Below are 19,983 nucleotides of genomic sequence, written 5' to 3'. Positions count from 1 at the left end.
TGTTATATACCGAAAAGCCCTCCACAGCTAAAATCGAAATCAGTACATTATTGGGTCGGACGCGACAAAAAGAGACAAAGAAGCACTTTTTCAAGTTAAATACTACTGACCTTCTTATTCTGTAGATCAATCTTGAGAGCGAGGAGAAGCGTAAACAGAAACTTGTGATTCTCATACAGACCACGGCACGAGTACCTCCACACTTCGTAGGTCAAGTAATCTATAATGTTGTGTATCCTCTTTGAGGTAATGGGGGATGGTTGAGACCTGAAAAAAATAACCCCATTGTGAGTTGCCATTTGTACCTCAACCACAACTGATCATGAGTCTCTTAAGATACTAGAAAGTTTTAGATAAACGGCCTACTGCGCATTTTATTAAATCAGATTCTCACCTCGCCATGGCGTTGTCGAACAGTCCCAGAAATTGCTTGAGTGAGGTCTGGTACATACAATTCACCATACTCATTTCGACAATCAAGAAGTATAGGATACTGCCACGAGTGGCCACTGAAACATGAGAAACGAAATCAAATATGTTACATTGTCCATACACACTCAAACTTGCAAATGACTAGATAAGATAGAATTAAGTAACGCATAACAATTTTGGCCGCTAAAATGTGTAGAGGACCATTCACTGCAAAACGAAAGTCCTCATTTAGCTTGCAATTTGAGAGGAAAATATTCAAGAAAATGTCGCTGAATGGTTTGTTCCTTCAATAATCCAAAGAATTAAAACAAAGAGAACAAAAAAAGAAATCATCAAATTCTCTCTCGCTGTAATTTCTAAATTCTCCAACTGCATGGACATTGGTTCCTGTTACTCACCAGGCCTAAACTCTTCTCGTGCGCCATTGATCTTGATCTCTGTGTCAGCGGCAACAACAAGCTTTTGACTGACTTCTTCTGCTGTGGCCTTTGTTGTGCTAAGGACCTCAATCAGTGATTCGTCATCCACAAGGGAACCCTAACATGAAATCAGATCAAGTGATGTAAACAACACGACACGAATCGTCAAATGTACTTGCATTGGTGATAAAACTAAACCAAAACCTGTGCTTTAAAGTGTTCCCTGGATGAGTGATTGCTACAGCGAGATTCAACGTGGTAAACATGTGTTGGTGTTAGTTATACAACTGAACTCAAGAACTGAGCCCAAACTTTGCCCTGTCGCTTAATAGCTGCAAAGAGAGCCAGCGTATTATAGGGAAACATTCACGTTTATCATCCAACAAAAACGAATGACTAAGGTACACAACAATAAATAATAATTCACACCTGAGTGCTTGTAAGTCTGTAGAGCAAATTATCTTCCAATTCTTTCATCTTCCTCTTGTTAGAAGCCACGTCCTCCATGAGTTTCGTTCGCTCAGCTTCCAATTCCTAGAGATCCGTGATAACACTTACATTACATTCCCAATATTCAACTTTAAACATTATGAGTTGGGTGACAATTACCTGGAAGAAATTTCTTTTTTTAGGCTTCCTTTTAGAAGGGGAAGGGGACAACTTACGTTTTTTTTCCGAAGTAACGGAGTCTAAAATGCAGAATGGACAAAAAGGCTAAACTCGAGTTCTAAGGAAAGGCAACTTACCGCTTTCTCAGTAAGGATGACGCGACCAAGCAACTGATCTTCCAAGCCCTTCATAGTTACAGTAAAGTCAATAATGGACGTCCGAGCACTTATCTGTTAACAAAGCATACGAATAAGGAAAATCAACGTATGTACGTGGAAAATATAATTCTTTTATTATCGAATTGTTGACAAGATAAAAATAGAGGAACGGCTGAGGTATTCATTTTAGCTGAACAGTGTTCCTAGGAACGTTCCTATACAAAGTCTTAAAATAACGAGTGACTGACTGACCCTTCACCCTTATGATGTTGCATATATGTATTACATTAACCAGATAGGATCTTAAGTTGGAAGTGCTTAGGTTTTTACGCATATTTAGGTTTTTAAGAATTACTTTGTATTTAATGTTAGTTTTAACACCAACACAAGCTTTTGAGCTTTACTCCCCGTAGTGTTAAAAGTTTTTTATGTACCAAAATTCATATTAAATTCTTTTCAAACGTTTTCTGAAAAGGATATCGCTTATGTGAGATCAAGTACCCAAATTTTAGTGAGTTAATTTCCGGGTGCATTTTGTAACTGACAGCAGTCACTCACCTCAGGTGTGTATGCAGGGTTAGAGAGTTTCGTCGTGATGTATAACATAAAGCCTTTCATGACATCAATCTCTTTGTCTCCAACTTTCACTTTTAGCGTGCTTCCAGTTTTGATGAAATTTTTCTCCAACACGTTATCCAAAGCTGGGTCCAGTTCTTCGCCCACGTCCTCGATGAGCATTGGTCTTCCCAACGATAAGCTGTCTTCGAGATGATTTCGGAAATACTTGTGGTTGAGGGAGGTCAACTGTCAAGAGAAAAATCACTAGGCTGTAACAGCGGGTTACTTTTGGGTGAGAACAATTCTCAAACTACAATCGTACTCCTTCAAGGCTATAAAATTCCATGACTCTCCAAAATCTTTACCAGAAATATTTTAATTTTTTTCCAAATTCAAAGATTGATCGATAATTCAGCTTAGAACCATTGCACTACAGTATTTTTGCTTTCGAGTTCTTACAAAGATCATTTTCAGCTATTTATCTTTACTTTCCACAAATTAAATTTCAATGTTTTTGTACTTTTCCCACGACCCGTTAAAACCCTGAAGTAGTCACCTTTCTTTAGTGATTTCGCCGAAAAATATCAAGTCCTCTCACCTGTAACTGACTATCCTTTTCCCTGTTTTTAATCCAAGCTTTCCCTTGGCCTTGTGGATCTATCAGCAGAGGGAAGCGCGTTGCCTTGGTAACGATGATACCATTTTGCACCGAGAGTTCATCGTTTGGTAAACCTTGAAGGTTCCATTCTCCCACCTAAAAGAGGAAAATACGTTAGACCTTATCGATAGGTTTGCTGGATGAAAATAAAACCGTAGCATTTTTCAGTCCTGGCTTGATGGTACCGGCTTAAGAGCAGAGGACATTCAATAGAATGAAAGATGGTTCTTTGATAGTTGCATTACGTTATTGAGTTGCGAAGGATTACTTTTCGCGACGTTCTGATCGTTGTACTGCTAAATTTTTGTAAGGCGATGAGGTAAATTGATTACGTGTTGTTATATACACGGCAGGTTTGTTAACTGCTACGTGTGTGTTTTGCCCTACTTTCATTGGTTAATAACAATCCCTAATATTCCAGCAACAAGGCTTTGGTCTCTCGCTTATACCACTCTGTTCTCAATCAGTTATGCTTCTTGGCAGTAAACTTCATGGCGGTTAAACGTTCTGTTATCTACTGTCTTTTCTCCTGTTTCGCTACGTTGCATTGTTTTGCGCTGTGGTGTGGTGTGATTTTAGCATTGTTCCGTTTCTAACTGTTTATATCTTACCGTTGCTGCATCAACCAGCATGGCCGTGACATTCAGATTGGCGGTGAAGGGGATCTTGCGTGACTTCATGTCCTTTTGCCATTTCCCCATCAACATATCTCGGAACTCTTGGTTAAAGGGACCAGAGTAGGAAAGGAATCCGGTACAAAGCAACACATCGCCGACCAGTCTGTGAAAAAATAACACGCTTACTAAATTGGACACAAGACGGCATTTCTTCGACAAACTTTTCCCTCGATAATTTTTTCTCTAGCAAGTCCCCTCGTCGAAAAAATGACTGCCACTTTTAGAGCATCATGAACAGAGTTTCAATTCTCGTCTCCCAAACGTATTCCTCGCTCGTATCTGGGACTATCGCACCTGCGCTTGACTAACATAATTATTAAGAACTTCAGTAAGGAATTCTTACGGAAGTCGGTACATGTTTTTGAAACAATTAAAAATCAACAAACGTATCGAATATCAGGTTTCCTTTACCTTCCAATCTGAGCCTCAAACTCTTTGCTCTGTTCAGTCCATCTTTCCTTCTCTCCTCCTAATCCACCAATCAGAGTGGAGGCTGCCAACATCTTCCGTCGGCAAGTCTCTGCGTCATCCAGAAGATCCTGTTCAAAACGAGATAAAGCAGTTTCCTCTCAAATTTAGACTTTAAAACAACTAAGCTTCTTTCTATACAAAATCAAAATCTTGGAATTAGTACAACAAGAAGTGAAGATAAAGCTTTCAAGAAATTTGATCATTACTCGAGCTGATGTCATTTGCAGCAGTCTTTTGAAAATGTTTTCGCTCTTGGTCAAAAGGACTTTCTCATCTTAAGGCAAACTGCTTGAGCGTTAAAAGTTTCTCTTCCCTTTTGTTCAACTTTACAGTGTTGGGGTGAATTTCTTGACAATTCAGAAACACTTTTCTGTTTTAAAAAAATCACTGATCTTAGTAAAATCAGACGCAGTGGAGAAGCACTCAACTCAGTAAACACATCAATTACATTTCCTGGTTCCCTTTCTTTTCTTACATTCCATTAATTATAGCTAAATGGGACGTAACAGTGAAGTGCCTAACTTAACACAAACCCGAAAAGTCCTTTTAGCGTGAGCAAATATTACCTGTTTTTCTTGCACTGCCTTGTCATATAAAGCCTGTACTTTATCCAGCTCAGCCTGTTTGGCGTCCAGTTGCGCCTGCGCCACATTCAGGTCATTTTGGGCCACGCTCAGTTTGGCCTCTTGGATTGTTAAGTTTGCCTGTAAGCCAAAGGTTGGCGGAAAATTAGTGACTAAAAGATAACAAGTAAAGTATAAAAACAAGACTAAATCCAGTTGCTGCAGGAGCTAATCTCCGTATGCGGAGCGGAAGCGACTACGAGTGCTACTCCTTCTTGATTGGGCATTGGTCAATTGCAGATCATCTCCAAACTGTTCGTCAGGTTTCTCTGAGAGCTGGCAGGCGGTACCAATTCAAGCTCCTCAGTGAAGTGTTTTGCTCCCAAACAGATCACTGTGAGCGGCCGAGCGAGTACTCAAACAGGACCACTTTGATCCTTCGAAGAAAATGGATTGGTCCTCTAGCGGACAGCAAGGCTTATGTTATAGGTAATGTTATCGTTCATCGTGGTTCAGTTATAGATTAAGGCTTCTTTTGAGGAAAATTCTGTTCTGAATCTCCACCACATCAGCTCTTGTTTCTTGAGTGATTCTCACCGATGACAATATTGATACAGGAAAGAAATTTACCTTAAGTGGGAGAACTTCTTTATTGATTCCAAAGAAAGTTGACATAGCATTCGTCCAGGAGCAAAGACCAGCTACATCCCCGCAAACCTGTTTACGGAATGTTCAACAATGCTTAATTCAATAGCCTTTGAATCATTCTCTAGAATCACATTTACCTAGAACTTCAGTATAGTGACAAAGACCCAGGAACTGGTCTTTCACGACTATTATGTGTAGCCACACGTACACTAAATTTCATTCCTTACACAAGAAGCTACAGAAGAATTTTCAGCCGTTACGAACCCGTTTAGCGGTTTCCATATTATAATCTTCCATTTCCAAATAAGGAGCTAAGAGTTCGACCATTTCGTCGTTGATTGTGTCTTTCGGAAACGCTTGTAGCGACTGCAGGAAGTTTGACTGACTCATTGTCTGAAATAAAGAAACATTTTATGGGCATTCGTGTCCTCGTAGGACAGTATTCTAAGAAAGGGAAGAAAGATTCCCTTTTTAAAAAACAAACACGCTAAATTTTATCGTGATCACGAAGTTACAGAGTGATTTAAAATAAACAAAAGAAATTCATGTGACACCCCTGGTACACGAAAGTGTGACTACCAAGCAGAGTACTACTTTATTAAAGGTGATCGATTCAGAGTTCACAGAAATCACCTTTTTGACTCCTGACAATAGATTATGTCCTTCAAAGAAACCTAAGTGGCGATGTAATTCCAATCGCCAAAACAAAACTAAAGTCTGCAACTTACCCAACGCACAACTCGTTGCAATTATAACTCTTCTGAAGGTCAAATAAAACTCGAGTATTTTCCAGTGTCTTAGGACCCTCACATTTTCCGTAAGCTTTAAGGCAAAAGAGCCTGATTCGTATCCACATAAAAGCCTTTCATCATTACCTTCAATGACTCGGCCCATGATGGCTTCACAGAGTTCCTCTCAGCATCAAACGCCACTGGATCAATCCTCTTTCGAAACAAGATCAAAACGCAGTCCATAATGCGCATGATCAAATGGGGCGGTTTAGGAAGCTTCCGGACCGTGGCGATATGGCTGGCTTTGATGGTCTGGTGAATAATGTAAGGGAGGCAGTTAAGCACACTCGTGAACTGATAAAAAAAAAACAAAAAAATCAACAAGCTCACTCACCTGTAAGGCAGCCTCTGCCTCTTCCAGCGCTGGTCTAGCAGCTTCCAGTTTTTCTTCAGCAACTGCTTTGTCAGCCTGAGAAAATATAAACGATAGAAAGTTATACAAGGAAGTATTATCTTCAGCTCCGAGAGTGCAATACTTCATTCAGGTAATGCAAGATAATAAATCATGATAGCAAGGAAAAGTCCTAAAAATTTTGTTTGTGGGAAAAAAAAGTATGAGCCCACGGAACTTGAGCACCAGCCAGTTCCGATTTTACAATAGGTTGCCCAACCTACAGTGCTACGGTTATTTATTATCATTATATGTGAAAGACAGTCCTGTATCTTGCTTAGGTAAGCAGAGTCCAATGCATTCTGTCAGGAGATAAATATTGGTTAGGAAAGATGGTCAATTTCAAATTCCAAATAAGAAGCTTTTAAACATTTGGAAAGAGCGATAGATAATGGTCAAAGTAACAAAGATTATCATTCCTTTCATTCAAGAGTTTTAAAAACCTCTCATCTTACAGCGATGTCGTCGACAATAGCTTGTGCTTTGTCTTTGACTTTCTGGACTTGAGCTTTAACTTTTTCAGCTGCTTGTGCTTTGACTGTAACCTCTTTCAACACCTAGCAGGCATAGAAAGATGAAGTCGTGAGTAATTGTATTCTTGCGCTTAAAATCATCTCAGCTCGTCTGTCCCAACAAAGTGACACATCGTCATCTTCACAATAACGCAAGCACTAAAAACTCTTGCACGATAAATGAATCATATAAACTCATGGATATCAGTGGACTAAGCCTACTACATCAGCTGAATCTCTTCATGACAAGAGCAAATACTCTCAAAACAAACGACCTTACCAAGTCGGCCTTCTCGGACGCCACAGCGAGTTCTTTTTCTTTCACAGCCAACTCTTTGGACAGCTGCGCTACTGATTCACTAGCTTCCATGAGTTTAGCTAAGCCTGTATTCATCCTTCTTGCCAACTCGCCTATCTCCTCTCGTTTCTCGCTGTATATCGTCTTGTACCCGTTTATGAAAGAGAGATACGATTTTGGAGTGACGTGTGTCGCTCGACGGTATCTACAAAAAAGAAACAAACGTAAGTATTTGTGAGAAACAAAACAAAACAAGAAAAAAAAACAAGAAAACAACAAAGGTTTAGTTATCAATATCAAAGAAGTTATAGTAGAATAATTTAAGTCGTTTTATGCGTACTATAAGGGGCACCACGAAATTCACAGTTTAGCAGGAAATGGTAAGAGCAAACCATGAAAGAAACTGGAAGATTCTGCATGCAAAAGATCGATACAGATTCCAAACGACTATTTGAGAATTACAGACAAATAAAATACCTCATTTACACCAACAATACATGTTTAATAAAACCGGGTTTTACTGATTGAAAATCAGAAAGAGAGATAGCAAAACTGACTTTTCCATAGGTTTCAAGTTGTCACTAAATTTTATTCTCAAGGTGATAAATTTGAAGTCGAAAATCATCGCTTTAAGCAGCTTTTATAAAGAAAATATATTTCAACCGTGTTTAACAAAGTAGCTTTTAAACATGTTTGTGCTTTGGCGTGATAGGGGTATAAATCTGTCAAGATTAAAGAGCCGTGGTGTAACTCCATATTATCATAGAAAACACCGCTAGCCGAAGCTTAAGGCGTATAAAGGTAAATACAATTCGCACCACTTAACTCCCTAGCTGCGGAAGTGCCACGTTTTGCTTACATTATTTTCTACCTCGTCGTCATGTTCACATATATACTGTTGATCAGATTTAGCACTCTAACCTTTGGAAGTAATCTGTGCAGCTTATGGCGACACCGTCATGGAATATTCCCATGGCCTGCACCACTTGCTTTTTGACCTCCTCCGCACACACAATTTCAAAGTTTGATAGGAAATGGTGTGCCACGGCAATCAACGCATCTTTAGGCCAGCGGCTGAACCAGTCCATTGTGCAGCCACTGATAAGACCTGGAAATTTCAGGGATCTGTTTCGGAATTTCTCCCCGACCTATGAAGAATAAAATAACACCACAACCAGATTAATGGTTTTTCCGTCAGCGTCTTTTTAGTTTTGTTATTTTCATTCGAGCCTCGCAAGCATTAGAGAATTAAAGTGGGTTATGCTTGGAAAACCCATCTTACTCCCTCCGCTAATAAAGTTAGTGCCATACGAAACCGTTTGCCATTTGTCACTTGCGCTTTCTCCAGCGTTCGGCCAATCACACATATTTATGTCACGCTTTGATTAGTTTCCTGTTGTATTTTCCTTTGTTCTGATTGGCTATTCTGATTTTTTAACGAAGTCCAATAGAAAAGCGCCCAAACACCAGACGGAACGCAAAAAAACGCTTACCGGTGAAAAGCACAGTACCACATGTAGATTATGCTTCGCACGCGTCAAAAAATAGTCGTACAGATTTTCTCCGGTGGGTGGTCGTCTTGGAAACTCTTTCTTCATCACAGGAATCAGCTCGCTGCAGATTTCGTCAATCTCATCACGAGCGAACAGATTTGAGATTTCTCCTGAGGACAACAAGTTATTGAGGTACTCGAGGAAGCCCTCTTCCTTGATTTCCTGGTCAGTGAAGATGAAGGTTATCCCTTGGCCCTGCATTCCTGCCACTCTGTACAGATACTTTAAGTCCTCCATTAGATTGGTGGAACTGTAAGACCTGAAAAATATTGGGAAAAGATCAGGGTAAAGTCTGTACTCGAGCCAAGCAGCCCAACCTCCCGAGCTTATCCCGGTTTCCATGTAGCATAAAGCAACTGGGAGTGTTACTACTTCCCCCTGGATGGGATGCTAGTGAAACGCAAGGTAAACCTCCCAGCATTTTATCAATCTTCTATAGCACCTGTACCCATTTATACTCCTGGGTGGAGAGTGGCACTGTGAAAGTAAAGTGTTTTCCTCGAGAACACAATGAGCCGGCCAGGATTTGAATCCGGACTTCTTTCCCAGAGTCCAGTGCATGTGTTTGGAAATAACTGCATTGATGGACCAGTCAGTGACGTTTTGTTTATTTTAATGTCATCCTATGTGGACACCGACCGACTGACATTTAAGTTGGACTGACTTACACAAAACAATTACTGGTAAACTAAAGGTACCACGGATACACTCATTGCATATTGCCTGCTTAGGGAGAAAAGAATACTGATGATGTATTAATGAATGCATGGCGGAAACACGGAATGCGTAATTATCAGGTTTACCAACTCAATCATCAAATTACCGACTAAAATTGCATAACGCAAAGAGAGATATGACTTTATGGCTTACTTAAAGATGCAATTCAAAAAATCAAACATTACCTGGTTAGAGTAATCTGGAATGTCTTGTAACCGGCGATGAATGACGCCAAACGAGTCAAGCTTTGTTTCCCTGAACCTCCAACACCCACAAGAAGGGCGTTTTCCCCGCGGGGTACGAATAATACGGGACACCTTATAGGGAATAAAAAAAAGTATCAAAGGAGTTTTGGATGTTCTTCTATGCACATATGCATACTGATGTAAGGATTTAAAGGATTAAGGTAGGACTAGGATGGTTAGGATTAACACTAATTGCAACTCTGAAAACTTTAAAAACTGTGAGCTATGTTTTCGAGATGGTAAAGATAAACTGATGGACAAACTCCTATTAATTGATTAACTTGGTGTTCTTCCAAGAGCCTTTAAAATCAAGGATCGTTACAAACCCGCATGAGATGAATCATGGCGTCTCTGAAGAACACCAAGTCCATTCCTGCTCCTCTAATGCTCTCATTGTACTGCTCCAGGTAAAACTGTAGTCTTTCTTCAAGACCTTCAAACGATGGGATCTTCACAAAAATAGATAAAAGCAATGAGAAAAATTCAAAACAAAAATAACACACACCACAATTCAATGGAAACAAAAGTTTGGAATATCCTCTGCCAGTATCATTTACAATAAACCCTACCCAAAAAAAGGTTTGCAACAGCAACGGAAATACAGCTTAAAGGAATTATGTGTTACCAGTTCATAGACCTTTGGAGTTTCAAAATCGGCGTCCTCAGGTTCGTCTCCTGTGGCTTCTGGTGCATCCCTATGTAATTTCAATTAATGAGTAAAATTTAAATGATTTTTTAAATAACAAAACAGTGGAAACAACTTGTGACTACGATATAGTGTCTAATGCAATCAACCCATGAAATGAAGCAAACTACACGGGAAGGGTGTTGTTGAGGCTCTATTGAAATAGTTTCTTCGCTGTCTTCTGTCTTTACACTTTATGCTCTTACAGTGAGGTACTATTCTCCCCTCCCCTCCCCACCCCCCTCCCCTCCACAACTTAACGACTTCACTAGAGAAATGTTGTCATTAAGTTTCCAAATGAAAATTTTTAGTAGAAAAGAAAAGGAAGTGGCAATTCGACAAGGGAAGTGCTAATCCATAAAACACAACTGAGGAATAAACCTTAAAAAGTCCACAAGATACGGCATGTTTTCAGTCATGGCTTGCATGTCTTCGCCCAATTCTTCGCCGATGACTCGTTTCATCGTCTTCTCAAACCAGTCTTTGTCAGGCTGATTTGTGAAACGGTCGGAAATTACTCGGATGCATTCGTGCTTCCATAAGGCCATTAAGGCCTCCTGGGTCGATACTACTTCGGAGACGCAGTAAAGGATGCCTTGCCAAATCCTGGACAAGTCTCGCAAGTTAAAGATGTAATGAAACTTGGCTGGCGTAGGAAGCATTTTAATCTAACGTTGAAATAAAAGACAAGGTTACTTAAAAGGGGACGAGCACACCTGCTGTGGTATGAAGGGGCTTATTGCATGACTGTTAAGAGTTATATCCGTGTTAAGTAAGACAAGATAATTAAAATTAAACCAGATAGAGCTTGAAGACTGGAGAGAACGAACGAAAGAACCCACCACGGAATAAAATAATAAAAGAAGCAACGTCAATACCTTGGTAAGTTGCCATAGCCTACGAGTGCAAGGCACGAGGTTCCTCGCTAATTCTTGCACGATACTTGGAAAACCACGCTCGGACAAAAATGTCCGGATCCAATTACACCTTGATAAAAAGGAAACATTCAATAAGAACAAAATTCGAAGAAAGTCAGGTTCGTGCGGATGATTTCACGAAATGAGAGATTTAGGAGCGCTCTCCGTTACAGGTAACGCAATTTTTAAATTGATTTTTTGCGTGGTTTCAAATAATTTCTTGGAAATTTGACAAAGATTTTTATCCTTTAGCGTAGATCAGAGCTTCTGACTCGATACCTAGTTACGATGGTGAAATAGAGAAGTAAAAATGTGGCCTCAATCAATCACTGTAAGCAACAGAAGCAAACCAATTAAAACTAGACGAAAAACAAGTTGAATTCCATACCAAATATCTTATCGATTGAGCTGTTACTCGGCAGAGTACAATTGAACACACTGAACTGCCTCTTGAGTCTTTGTGGGATGTCATTTCGCCTCCTCCTGGGTGAATCATGGCAGCCAGGAACTGAATGTCTGCCAAGTTTGTGAAGTCACCGGGCTTCTCCAGGTTATAGAAACCTTTGGTCTCCATCACTGACGAACTATTTCATTTGTTACCTGAGGAATTGCAACAACGGCTGTGAGTAGCAAAGGAAATATGGAATCGGGAAAAATAAATGTAACGTTAGGTTGCCTATCTGAACACCAAATGCTTGGTTCTAATGCCACAGAAGAAGCAAGAGCAGTGGTGGATCCAGACCTTGAGCTAGGGGGGGAACCCTGTTTTTTGTCACTTGCCCTGCCGGCTTTTCTACCATCTGTGATTCTTTCTTTTTATACCCAAAATAACGGGGGGAGGGAGGGGGCGGGCCTCCCGGGCCCCTCCCTTAGATCCACTTCTGAAGAGGCACCAATAAACACTCGCGATCATAGATTTCTTCTAAGATAAACAGCTGAGCTACAGAGAACTCGTTGACAAGGTAGGGCCCGCTTTGCCAACAATTCTACTCATCCACCTTGGAACGTCGAAAGAACGACACATATAACAAACGAAAGTAAAAACTTCATCAGCGCCAAGCAAAAACTAAGAGCTTCATGTCATATTCGTTTTTCTGCGGTGAGGGGATTCATAATTTATGATCGCTCAACGAGATAACAATCATAGAGGAAATACGTTTGGAAATATATACAAACCTGATCACCCCATTCGTTGATAATCGGCATGTTAACATCGTCAATGAACACAGTCATCTTCTTGCCAGCTGGTGGTCCATATGTGTTTCCCATTCGCTTGTCCACGTAGCTCTCGATTGTTCTTTGGAACATCAAGGGAGTGGAGGCCGAAGAGAAGTTAAAGCTCTTGCTTAAATGTCTCTCAGGATCATATTTACCCATGTTGCCTTTGATCATGACTGTCTTAGCTGTACCTTGCTCTCCAATTAACAGAGCCGCCTAGAAGATGCAAAGAGAAGCTAATAATTTAACTTCGAAACTTCATCGCCAAGCTAAGTGAAAAATCGATTCACAACACTTATCACCAACTACGTGCCAAAAAATGAGCAAAATATACTGCCGGGAACTTATCTTCAATGAAATGTAAATGTTAACATGTGCAAAAGGAAGAACATATCAAAAACCAAAACAAAACAGTATAAACAAAAGGAAAAACAGGGACAAACAGAAACAGATAAGAAAAGTACAAACCTTTCCCTGGTTGGACACCACCTGAATGAGGTAATCAGTACGCACATTATCCACGTTTGGAACAAGAATAGACAGGAAATCGGGCTATGATCCTTTGGATAAATGTACTCCTCCACTCGTGTATTCCAGTGTTCCCACTCACCTAGGGAAAATTTTTAGAAAAGTTTCGAACGAGTAGGTATGACCGATTGATAAAACCTCAACTCCACCGCGAGTGTTTGCATTTTATGTGGCATTCGATTGAAATGAATCCCATGGTGGAAAGAGACACATTGACTCATTTCAGTGATAAACAGTACCTAACCCCCACAACGCATTCAGATCGTCTGTAGTACCTGGAAAGACGTAGGTCATCATTTTGGTTTTGTTTGTTTCTTGTTTTTTTGTTTTTTGTTTTTTTTTGTTTGTTTTGTTCTGTTGGCTCGTTTGTCTCGATTGGAAAACAAGTGTTTAAGTAATATGGTACTGAAAAACCTCTCCAGCTTCTTCTTGATGTAAAATCCGAATTTGGTATGAATCAGTTACCTCCTTCGCTCACAAGAAACTCAAAAATGGTGTCCTGTGATCCTTCGGCAATAGGAGGTAAGTCAAGTTCAAAGTTTGTTCGGGCGAATTCCTCCATCTTCGCGCGATCGTCAAGCTCCAACAGAGCTCCCACACTCCACATGACACAGAAGATGTACAGCCGCTCCAGATGAGATGCGGACACATTCGAACCATCCTCTTTCCGGGGAATAAGCCCCTCGAGTAGGGTAGTGGCCTGGTATTCAGTCAAAAGCAACAAATAATGAGAAGGGAATCGAAAGTGTAGGAAGCAATTTTCATCGGAAGGTCGCAAGGTACGTGGGGCAGAATTAGGTGTTTTTCTTATGAATAAAGGGGGTAAGTTTCTAAAGAAACTGTGGTGCTGCGTCGGTGGGAGCGTATAGCAGGTAATTTAGTGTTAACAACTGAAGTGAAAACTTAAATTGGCCACCGTAAGATTTTAAGGCTGACGTTTCGGGGCGTTAGCCCTTAGTCAGAGCGATTGTTTTTCGTATGCTTGGTTCGAAGTGCCTAAAATGAAATTGTATATGAATGCCCTCGTAAGCACATGTACATGAAGAGAAGGAAAGAAGTGCAATGTTCAACAGAAAGTTTTTCAATCGCATCCACTCACTTTATCATGGGCTACGGCGCTTTGCTAAATTTCAGCTTGTAGTTTACGTTAAGTACGAACTGTTCTTGAACAAATTTGGTGTTTGTAAAGAGTTCACTCCCCTGTACAATGTAATTGTGCTCCAAAATATCCATCTTGAAGACGCAATTTTCTTGCACATGCGCAAGATCTCGTCAAATGATTTGTCAACAACCCCTTTAAGACGCTCCGCCTCTTGTTCTGGTCGTTATGTTAAGGGCCATGCCTTTGGCAATAGAAACCAAACAAGAGACATAAAAAAATGAAAATTAAAAATCTAAAATGATACTTTAAAAGTCACAAATGGCACGACTGAAATGAACCCCTTAAAACTTCTTACCACTTCGTTATTGCGACCCATTAGCAGGCAAGTGACCCGTCACCGCAATCCATATCAAATGTCGACCTCCTAACTTGGCAAATGTTTGGTCACAATAATCCTCACCTGAAGCAAAGGTCTCCTATTCCAACCCAGATGAGATCATGTACACCATTACCTGTTACGGGACACAGTAAGCTGGTGATGCGTTGTCGATTATTGTGAGGCTCAAAATAATCTTGCACTGAGGTGACATGGGAATGCGATCGCCACATTTGCACAGAGTCAAGGTCGTGTTATCGTCCAGTACACTGTTTAGGTTTTCAATCCAGAGGCATCTACTGGTAGCCGGTCTAACACGATCCAGATTCCGCTCGCCTGGCGTGAACATAACAAAAGGGTTTGGGTATAAAACACGTGGTCCAGAAGGATTTCCTAATGGATTTTCTATGATGAGGGCTGGACATGAGGTTTGACAAGCTTCAAACGCAACTTTCTGCTTTCTAGTCATAACAAAAAAAGTGACAACAAAAACTTAAGGAACGGAATGATCTGTTTCGCAGTGTTTTTACAAGTGTGAATTGCAAGTAAAAACATGTTACGAAAAATTTGACTTGTATTTTAGGCTTCTCTAAGCAATGATATTCGCTTTAGGAATTCATGGCTAAGATTCAACTCATCATTTTCAAAGCATCAAACTGAGTTCGGCTATCAAACTATCGCGAGATGAGTGCACATTGACATTACCTTTTGGAGCATGAGTAACACGTAAGTGCCGGTAGCAGGGTGTAATCTTATAGAAAGGGAAGTCTTACTGTGACCCTATTGGGAATGAGTGTCCCAAAGAATTTCAAAGCTAAAAACTAGGCGATGAAACTGGTTAATTTCTTTTGACGGCTCACAGAACACCTCGTTTCCTTAGCGCTAAGAGTCTTATCTCCATTCAAAAGGGTAGAGAATATTCCATCTGTCCAGATCTTTGTGGCAACATCCTAGCCGCCCAAAACATCTGAGGAGCTGAATAGCCTTGGGTGTTCATTCTCATTTCCCTGTGGGGCGTGCCAGTGTCAGTCATCGCTTTCATCAACACGTGGATACACGCAGTTTTCGCCAGCTCCACTTGGTCTCCAGGACGCATCATTCCGTGGCGCACCCGCTGGGCTCTGCAAATCAACTGCAAGAGATATCAACAAACATGTCAATTTTCCGTCTCATTCACCTGTTCAAGACAGCTGTTTTCCACGGTCGCTGTGCGCTGAACACGGTCAATGGTAAAAAAAAAACTGGGTTAAAAAAAAGTTCAGATCGCAACATTCGCCAATTAATGAGGATTAAAATTAAGCACTTTATTAAAGTGTCCTTTCCGCGTTCAGCTTGGCTGTGGCTTTGCTTTTCTCTAACTCTTTTCCAAGTTTCTATCAGGAACAGCTTTTTTATTGATGCAAAGGCTGTTTGGAAAGGGACGAGTTTGTCAATTTTCCCACGTCTACACCATGTTAAAGGCGTTCCAATCGACACTACCTCACGCGTTGTAAGAAAACATTCCTACCTGGATAAGGTTTGAGTCTCCAAGATGGATGGTGATGAGTCCAGACCTCTTCCACTTGTATTTGGCAATGGCTTGTTCTAAGCTCTGGGTAACCAGCTTTGTCTAACAGCAATGCCAGGGAAGGAGAATCGTTGATAAGACTAAGGAAAAGAGGCCTCGTCTTCGTCGATCTGGAAAAGAAAGAGTATCACATTAAGGTGAAAAAAAAAAGAACGGTTTCAATTACACTAAGATACGCCGGTTAAGGAATTTTAGCAAATTAAAAGCTTGTATTCAGTGATACCATTACTTTTATTCATTTTGAATCTTTCCCATTCTTTTCCTTTTGGTTTATCTTCCATTTCAGAACCAACATTGTATGGTTCTTTTCGTGGTAAAAGTAATTTCGTTCGGTGGGCCAAAAAAAGTTAAATTTTTTATCTTACTTATACAACGGATGTCGAAATCCTCTTTCAAAAAGAGGGACAATTTCCTTTATGAAACAAACAAGGCAAAAATACAAAAAAACCAGAAACTACAGAGAAGGAATAATATTTTTAAATAATATTTGTGACAAGATCTAGTTTCTCTTGGATGTACTATCAACTAAGTTAAGGAGAAATGATCATGAAAGACGTCGTTCACATCCCTTCCGCTTTAGCCCCCGAGAATATTGCGAAAACAAAAGCTAAATACAAAAGAATTCATTTGACATTCTAATCGCCATTGCTAAAGAGGAAGGAGACTGATGGCCAGCACTTGAGAACCGTAATCCAACGTTTTTCAGAGATTGTAGGAAGGACTTACGTCAGATTTAACGACCCGAACTACAGCCATTAAAAACTTACTAGTTTAGAAAGGTTTCATATCCCCTCCAGTAATGTCATCACAAGTGTGTTCTCGCTGTCTCCAACACTCAACCGCTTCGCTGCGCCAAGGGTTCTCAAAACAGACAAATGTTCCTCAAGCCAAAGGCATAGTGAACATGGCACAAAAATACGGTATTGCACTGGATGAAGACACCATCTTAGAAATTTAGGCCGCATTCACCATCAGCGGATTTCTTGCTGACAAGGGCACTATTTGCAAGGGTGCTTTTCATGACAAAGGGTACTTGGTCCAAACAGGGGCACTTTTTCTGACCGGCACAAGCCAAGTAAAAAGATGCCATATAATTCCCTTTCTATATAGTAGTGTTCAGAACCACACCGATGGGGAAAGTTCTTGTAAATTCCAGGTATTTTATAGCCACGCGTTGGAAATGGATAATAAGACAAGACCCTAAAAATAATGCTGTAAGATTATCGTGCGTTTTGTAAAAATGATAATGATGATGATGATGATAAGGAAAACGTGTTACTATAATGTGGTGAGGCTGAAAGTTGTTTTAGTTTTACGTCAATACAACAAACAAAAATACAACAAAAACTGGGAAATATTCAATTAAACGTTTTTTTTTCAAGTTACTTTAAAACAGGTGTAGAGAGTGCTCTTCGCACAGTTTGTACAAAGTAAGTGAAAAATTTCATGGCCAGAGTTACATTGTCGATAAAACCACAGATGGCGAGCTTTACACGAATGATGCACTCTGTCGGTCCGGCACAATCCTAGCCACCTGTGCGGAATTGGATTTTCAGGTTCTCAGGGAGTTCCTGCCTCCAGCGTAACCAGGGTTCATAGTCAAGAAAATTCCTGACAATTAATGACAAATACGTTTGTCGATCCAACACATCACACGATTTTTCATAATACCTCTAAAGTGGAGATGTGCACCCATCTGTAAGAAGGGAGCGAAAATCATCGAGTCAAATTACCGAAGTATGGGTGCCTATCGACCACAGCGCCAGCTAGAAGAATATGAACTGCCTCCTCTCTTTCTTGCACATAAGGACGCGGAGATCGGTGTGCAGCCACTGAGAACCACTGGGAGGTCAATTAAGGTGAAACTCATCGAAAACAGCCCCAGATGCCGGACGGGCCCAGTCCTGAAACAAACCACAGAAATTTAGCTGGTTTGTAACAACTTGCATCCATAGATCTGATGCGAAATTCTTCCTAGCAGTGTTATAAATTCTTTTGCATATTACGTTAGGAGAACTGGTGTTACATCGGTGAAAGCAGCCTGAACCAGGCAGGGTGTCGGTTCTCATAACCCGACTCATCCAGCATTCCTTGAGGATTTTTCGTGTTAGTTAAGGGATTAAACTTATCATAATTAACAATATGCTTGTTTTTGACTATTAACAATAAATATAGAGAAAAGGATACTCTTTTTCGTATGAGTTGCATGAAAAGGTAGAGTAGGTAATGACCAACTGTGATCATCCACGAAAATTCTGATTGTCCCAGCCATGATTCACTTAACAGAAACACTAAAAAACGTCTGCAGATATAATGTATCCTTACCTTTGAAAATTCGCCCCAGACCTCGGTCTCCATCTGATCCGCGCAATGAATAAAAACCACGTACTTTCCGAGAGCATTTTCCCATGTCTTTGGTGGTTTCTACGCGAGAGGTAAATTAGTGTAAACATTAGAAGTTGTAAATTGCAAGTTATAGTACTCTAGGACTGGTAATCACCGAATAGACTTCTGTCCGATGAACACAGCAGACCAAATCTAAAATTTACATAAGATACAGCTGAAGGGTAGATGAGGTTTTAGGGTTGGACGGGCGACCCGAGTCCAAAGACTCACTTGTAAATACTGAACTGGTTGCCTTTTTCACTTAGGAGTTTCAAATTTGTTTTTTCATTTGGATTACTTGTTTCCGTGCCTTACTCGGCCTCACTTAGAAGGGAGGCAAGGTGTGTAAACACACTCAAAATAAGTCAAGTCAAGGACACCAATGTATTTCAATAGGGCATATCAAACTGTTTTTACAGTTCCAGCCGGTCAAGCCGGCGCACCACCCATGGACATAGCAAGAGCTTGAGCAAAGTAATATACCAGCGATAGGTCAGTGGTGTAATGACAAGTCTTTCTGTGCAGCCGAGAAATTCGTTCTGGTACATGAAGTCTAAATCCGTGATGGAGAGCTAAACATTGATCGTATCTTCGTTGAAGCTAAAAGCGCATTAGTGTCAGCCATTCAAAGTCTGTTGGCGACTTACTGTGCTACGACACTGTAAAAAAGAACAAGGAAACACTAGTGTTGAATGCGGTGGCCTTCCCCAAAGACCTCGCTCCACTTGCGACGATCTCAATTTATGAGTCCTTTGAAGGTTTTTTAGGTTGCGATAAGTGGAATTTGACTAGAGCAGCATAAGATCTATGGGGGAAAGCACTTCAAACATAGGAAGTATTTGTTGGGTGATAGACTTTTACGAATAAGTCAGACTATTTTACATTAGACTTACTATTGAAAACTCTGATGGTTGAGTTGAGAGCCATAGCGAGGTGAAGTTGGCATGAAACCCAATCTCCGTGGCAAGGATTGGGTTATCGTGTCGAGGTCAAATTCTGCTAGTGTTCAAGCCACTTGTCCGTGTAGTATTCTCAAACTTTACGCACTAAGAGAGAAGGTCTTCTTTTGCAGATTGTTTAAAAAAAAAGCATTAATAAGACAATGCTTGATATCATGATATCATGATATCATGATATCAATTCTTGATGGCATGATATCATGAATTATCAAACTTCGTGTGGTGTTATCTGCCTCAGCCTTCGGCTCAGCAGACAACTGAGACCTCGGCATTGATAATTCATGAGCCATGCTCAAACTCACTCCATAACTGCTAATTCTCGCCTCTCTCAGTAGCGGGAAAAAACTACTGTAGGCAAAGAGCGCTCGGGTACAGTATCATTTTTTTTATATTTCATTGGGGACATTTTAATGCATCAAGAAAGTCTCATAAAGCCAATCATTATTGAGTCTTCAAGTCACTCAACAAATCATCGAAGCTGTCCCTCTGAGGAAACGAATTGTAATCAATGTCTCGACCTGTGTCCTGACTACGTGGTGAGTTCTT

At 40.4% G+C, this 19,983-nt stretch overlaps 1 protein-coding gene across 1 annotated transcript in view; it reads right to left on the bottom strand.

The window, feature by feature from the left end:
* Positions 1-19,983, bottom strand: part of LOC131787894 (dynein axonemal heavy chain 5) — a 61,545-nt gene that overhangs the window by 8,732 nt on the left and 32,830 nt on the right. Inside the window, 32 exon segments of the mRNA XM_059104968.2 lie at positions 111-267; positions 395-509; positions 831-969; positions 1,281-1,385; positions 1,598-1,690; positions 2,177-2,422; positions 2,775-2,930; positions 3,446-3,614; positions 3,923-4,050; positions 4,549-4,686; positions 5,176-5,262; positions 5,458-5,586; positions 6,069-6,236; positions 6,319-6,393; positions 6,831-6,932; positions 7,168-7,390; positions 8,107-8,333; positions 8,679-8,997; positions 9,641-9,741; positions 9,743-9,772; positions 10,027-10,149; positions 10,326-10,395; positions 10,767-11,053; positions 11,264-11,349; positions 11,352-11,372; positions 11,691-11,777; positions 11,780-11,878; positions 11,881-11,902; positions 12,479-12,736; positions 12,989-13,074; positions 13,077-13,130; positions 13,514-13,748. Coding sequence (XP_058960951.2) covers positions 111-267; positions 395-509; positions 831-969; positions 1,281-1,385; positions 1,598-1,690; positions 2,177-2,422; positions 2,775-2,930; positions 3,446-3,614; positions 3,923-4,050; positions 4,549-4,686; positions 5,176-5,262; positions 5,458-5,586; positions 6,069-6,236; positions 6,319-6,393; positions 6,831-6,932; positions 7,168-7,390; positions 8,107-8,333; positions 8,679-8,997; positions 9,641-9,741; positions 9,743-9,772; positions 10,027-10,149; positions 10,326-10,395; positions 10,767-11,053; positions 11,264-11,349; positions 11,352-11,372; positions 11,691-11,777; positions 11,780-11,878; positions 11,881-11,902; positions 12,479-12,736; positions 12,989-13,074; positions 13,077-13,130; positions 13,514-13,748 — 4,335 coding nt within the window.

The sequence above is a fragment of the Pocillopora verrucosa genome, chromosome 3, assembly GCF_036669915.1.
Source record: "Pocillopora verrucosa isolate sample1 chromosome 3, ASM3666991v2, whole genome shotgun sequence".
NCBI lineage: Eukaryota > Metazoa > Cnidaria > Anthozoa > Scleractinia > Pocilloporidae > Pocillopora > Pocillopora verrucosa.
Note: the sequence above shows the minus strand (reverse complement) of the source record. Positions and strands in the feature narration are given on the sequence as shown.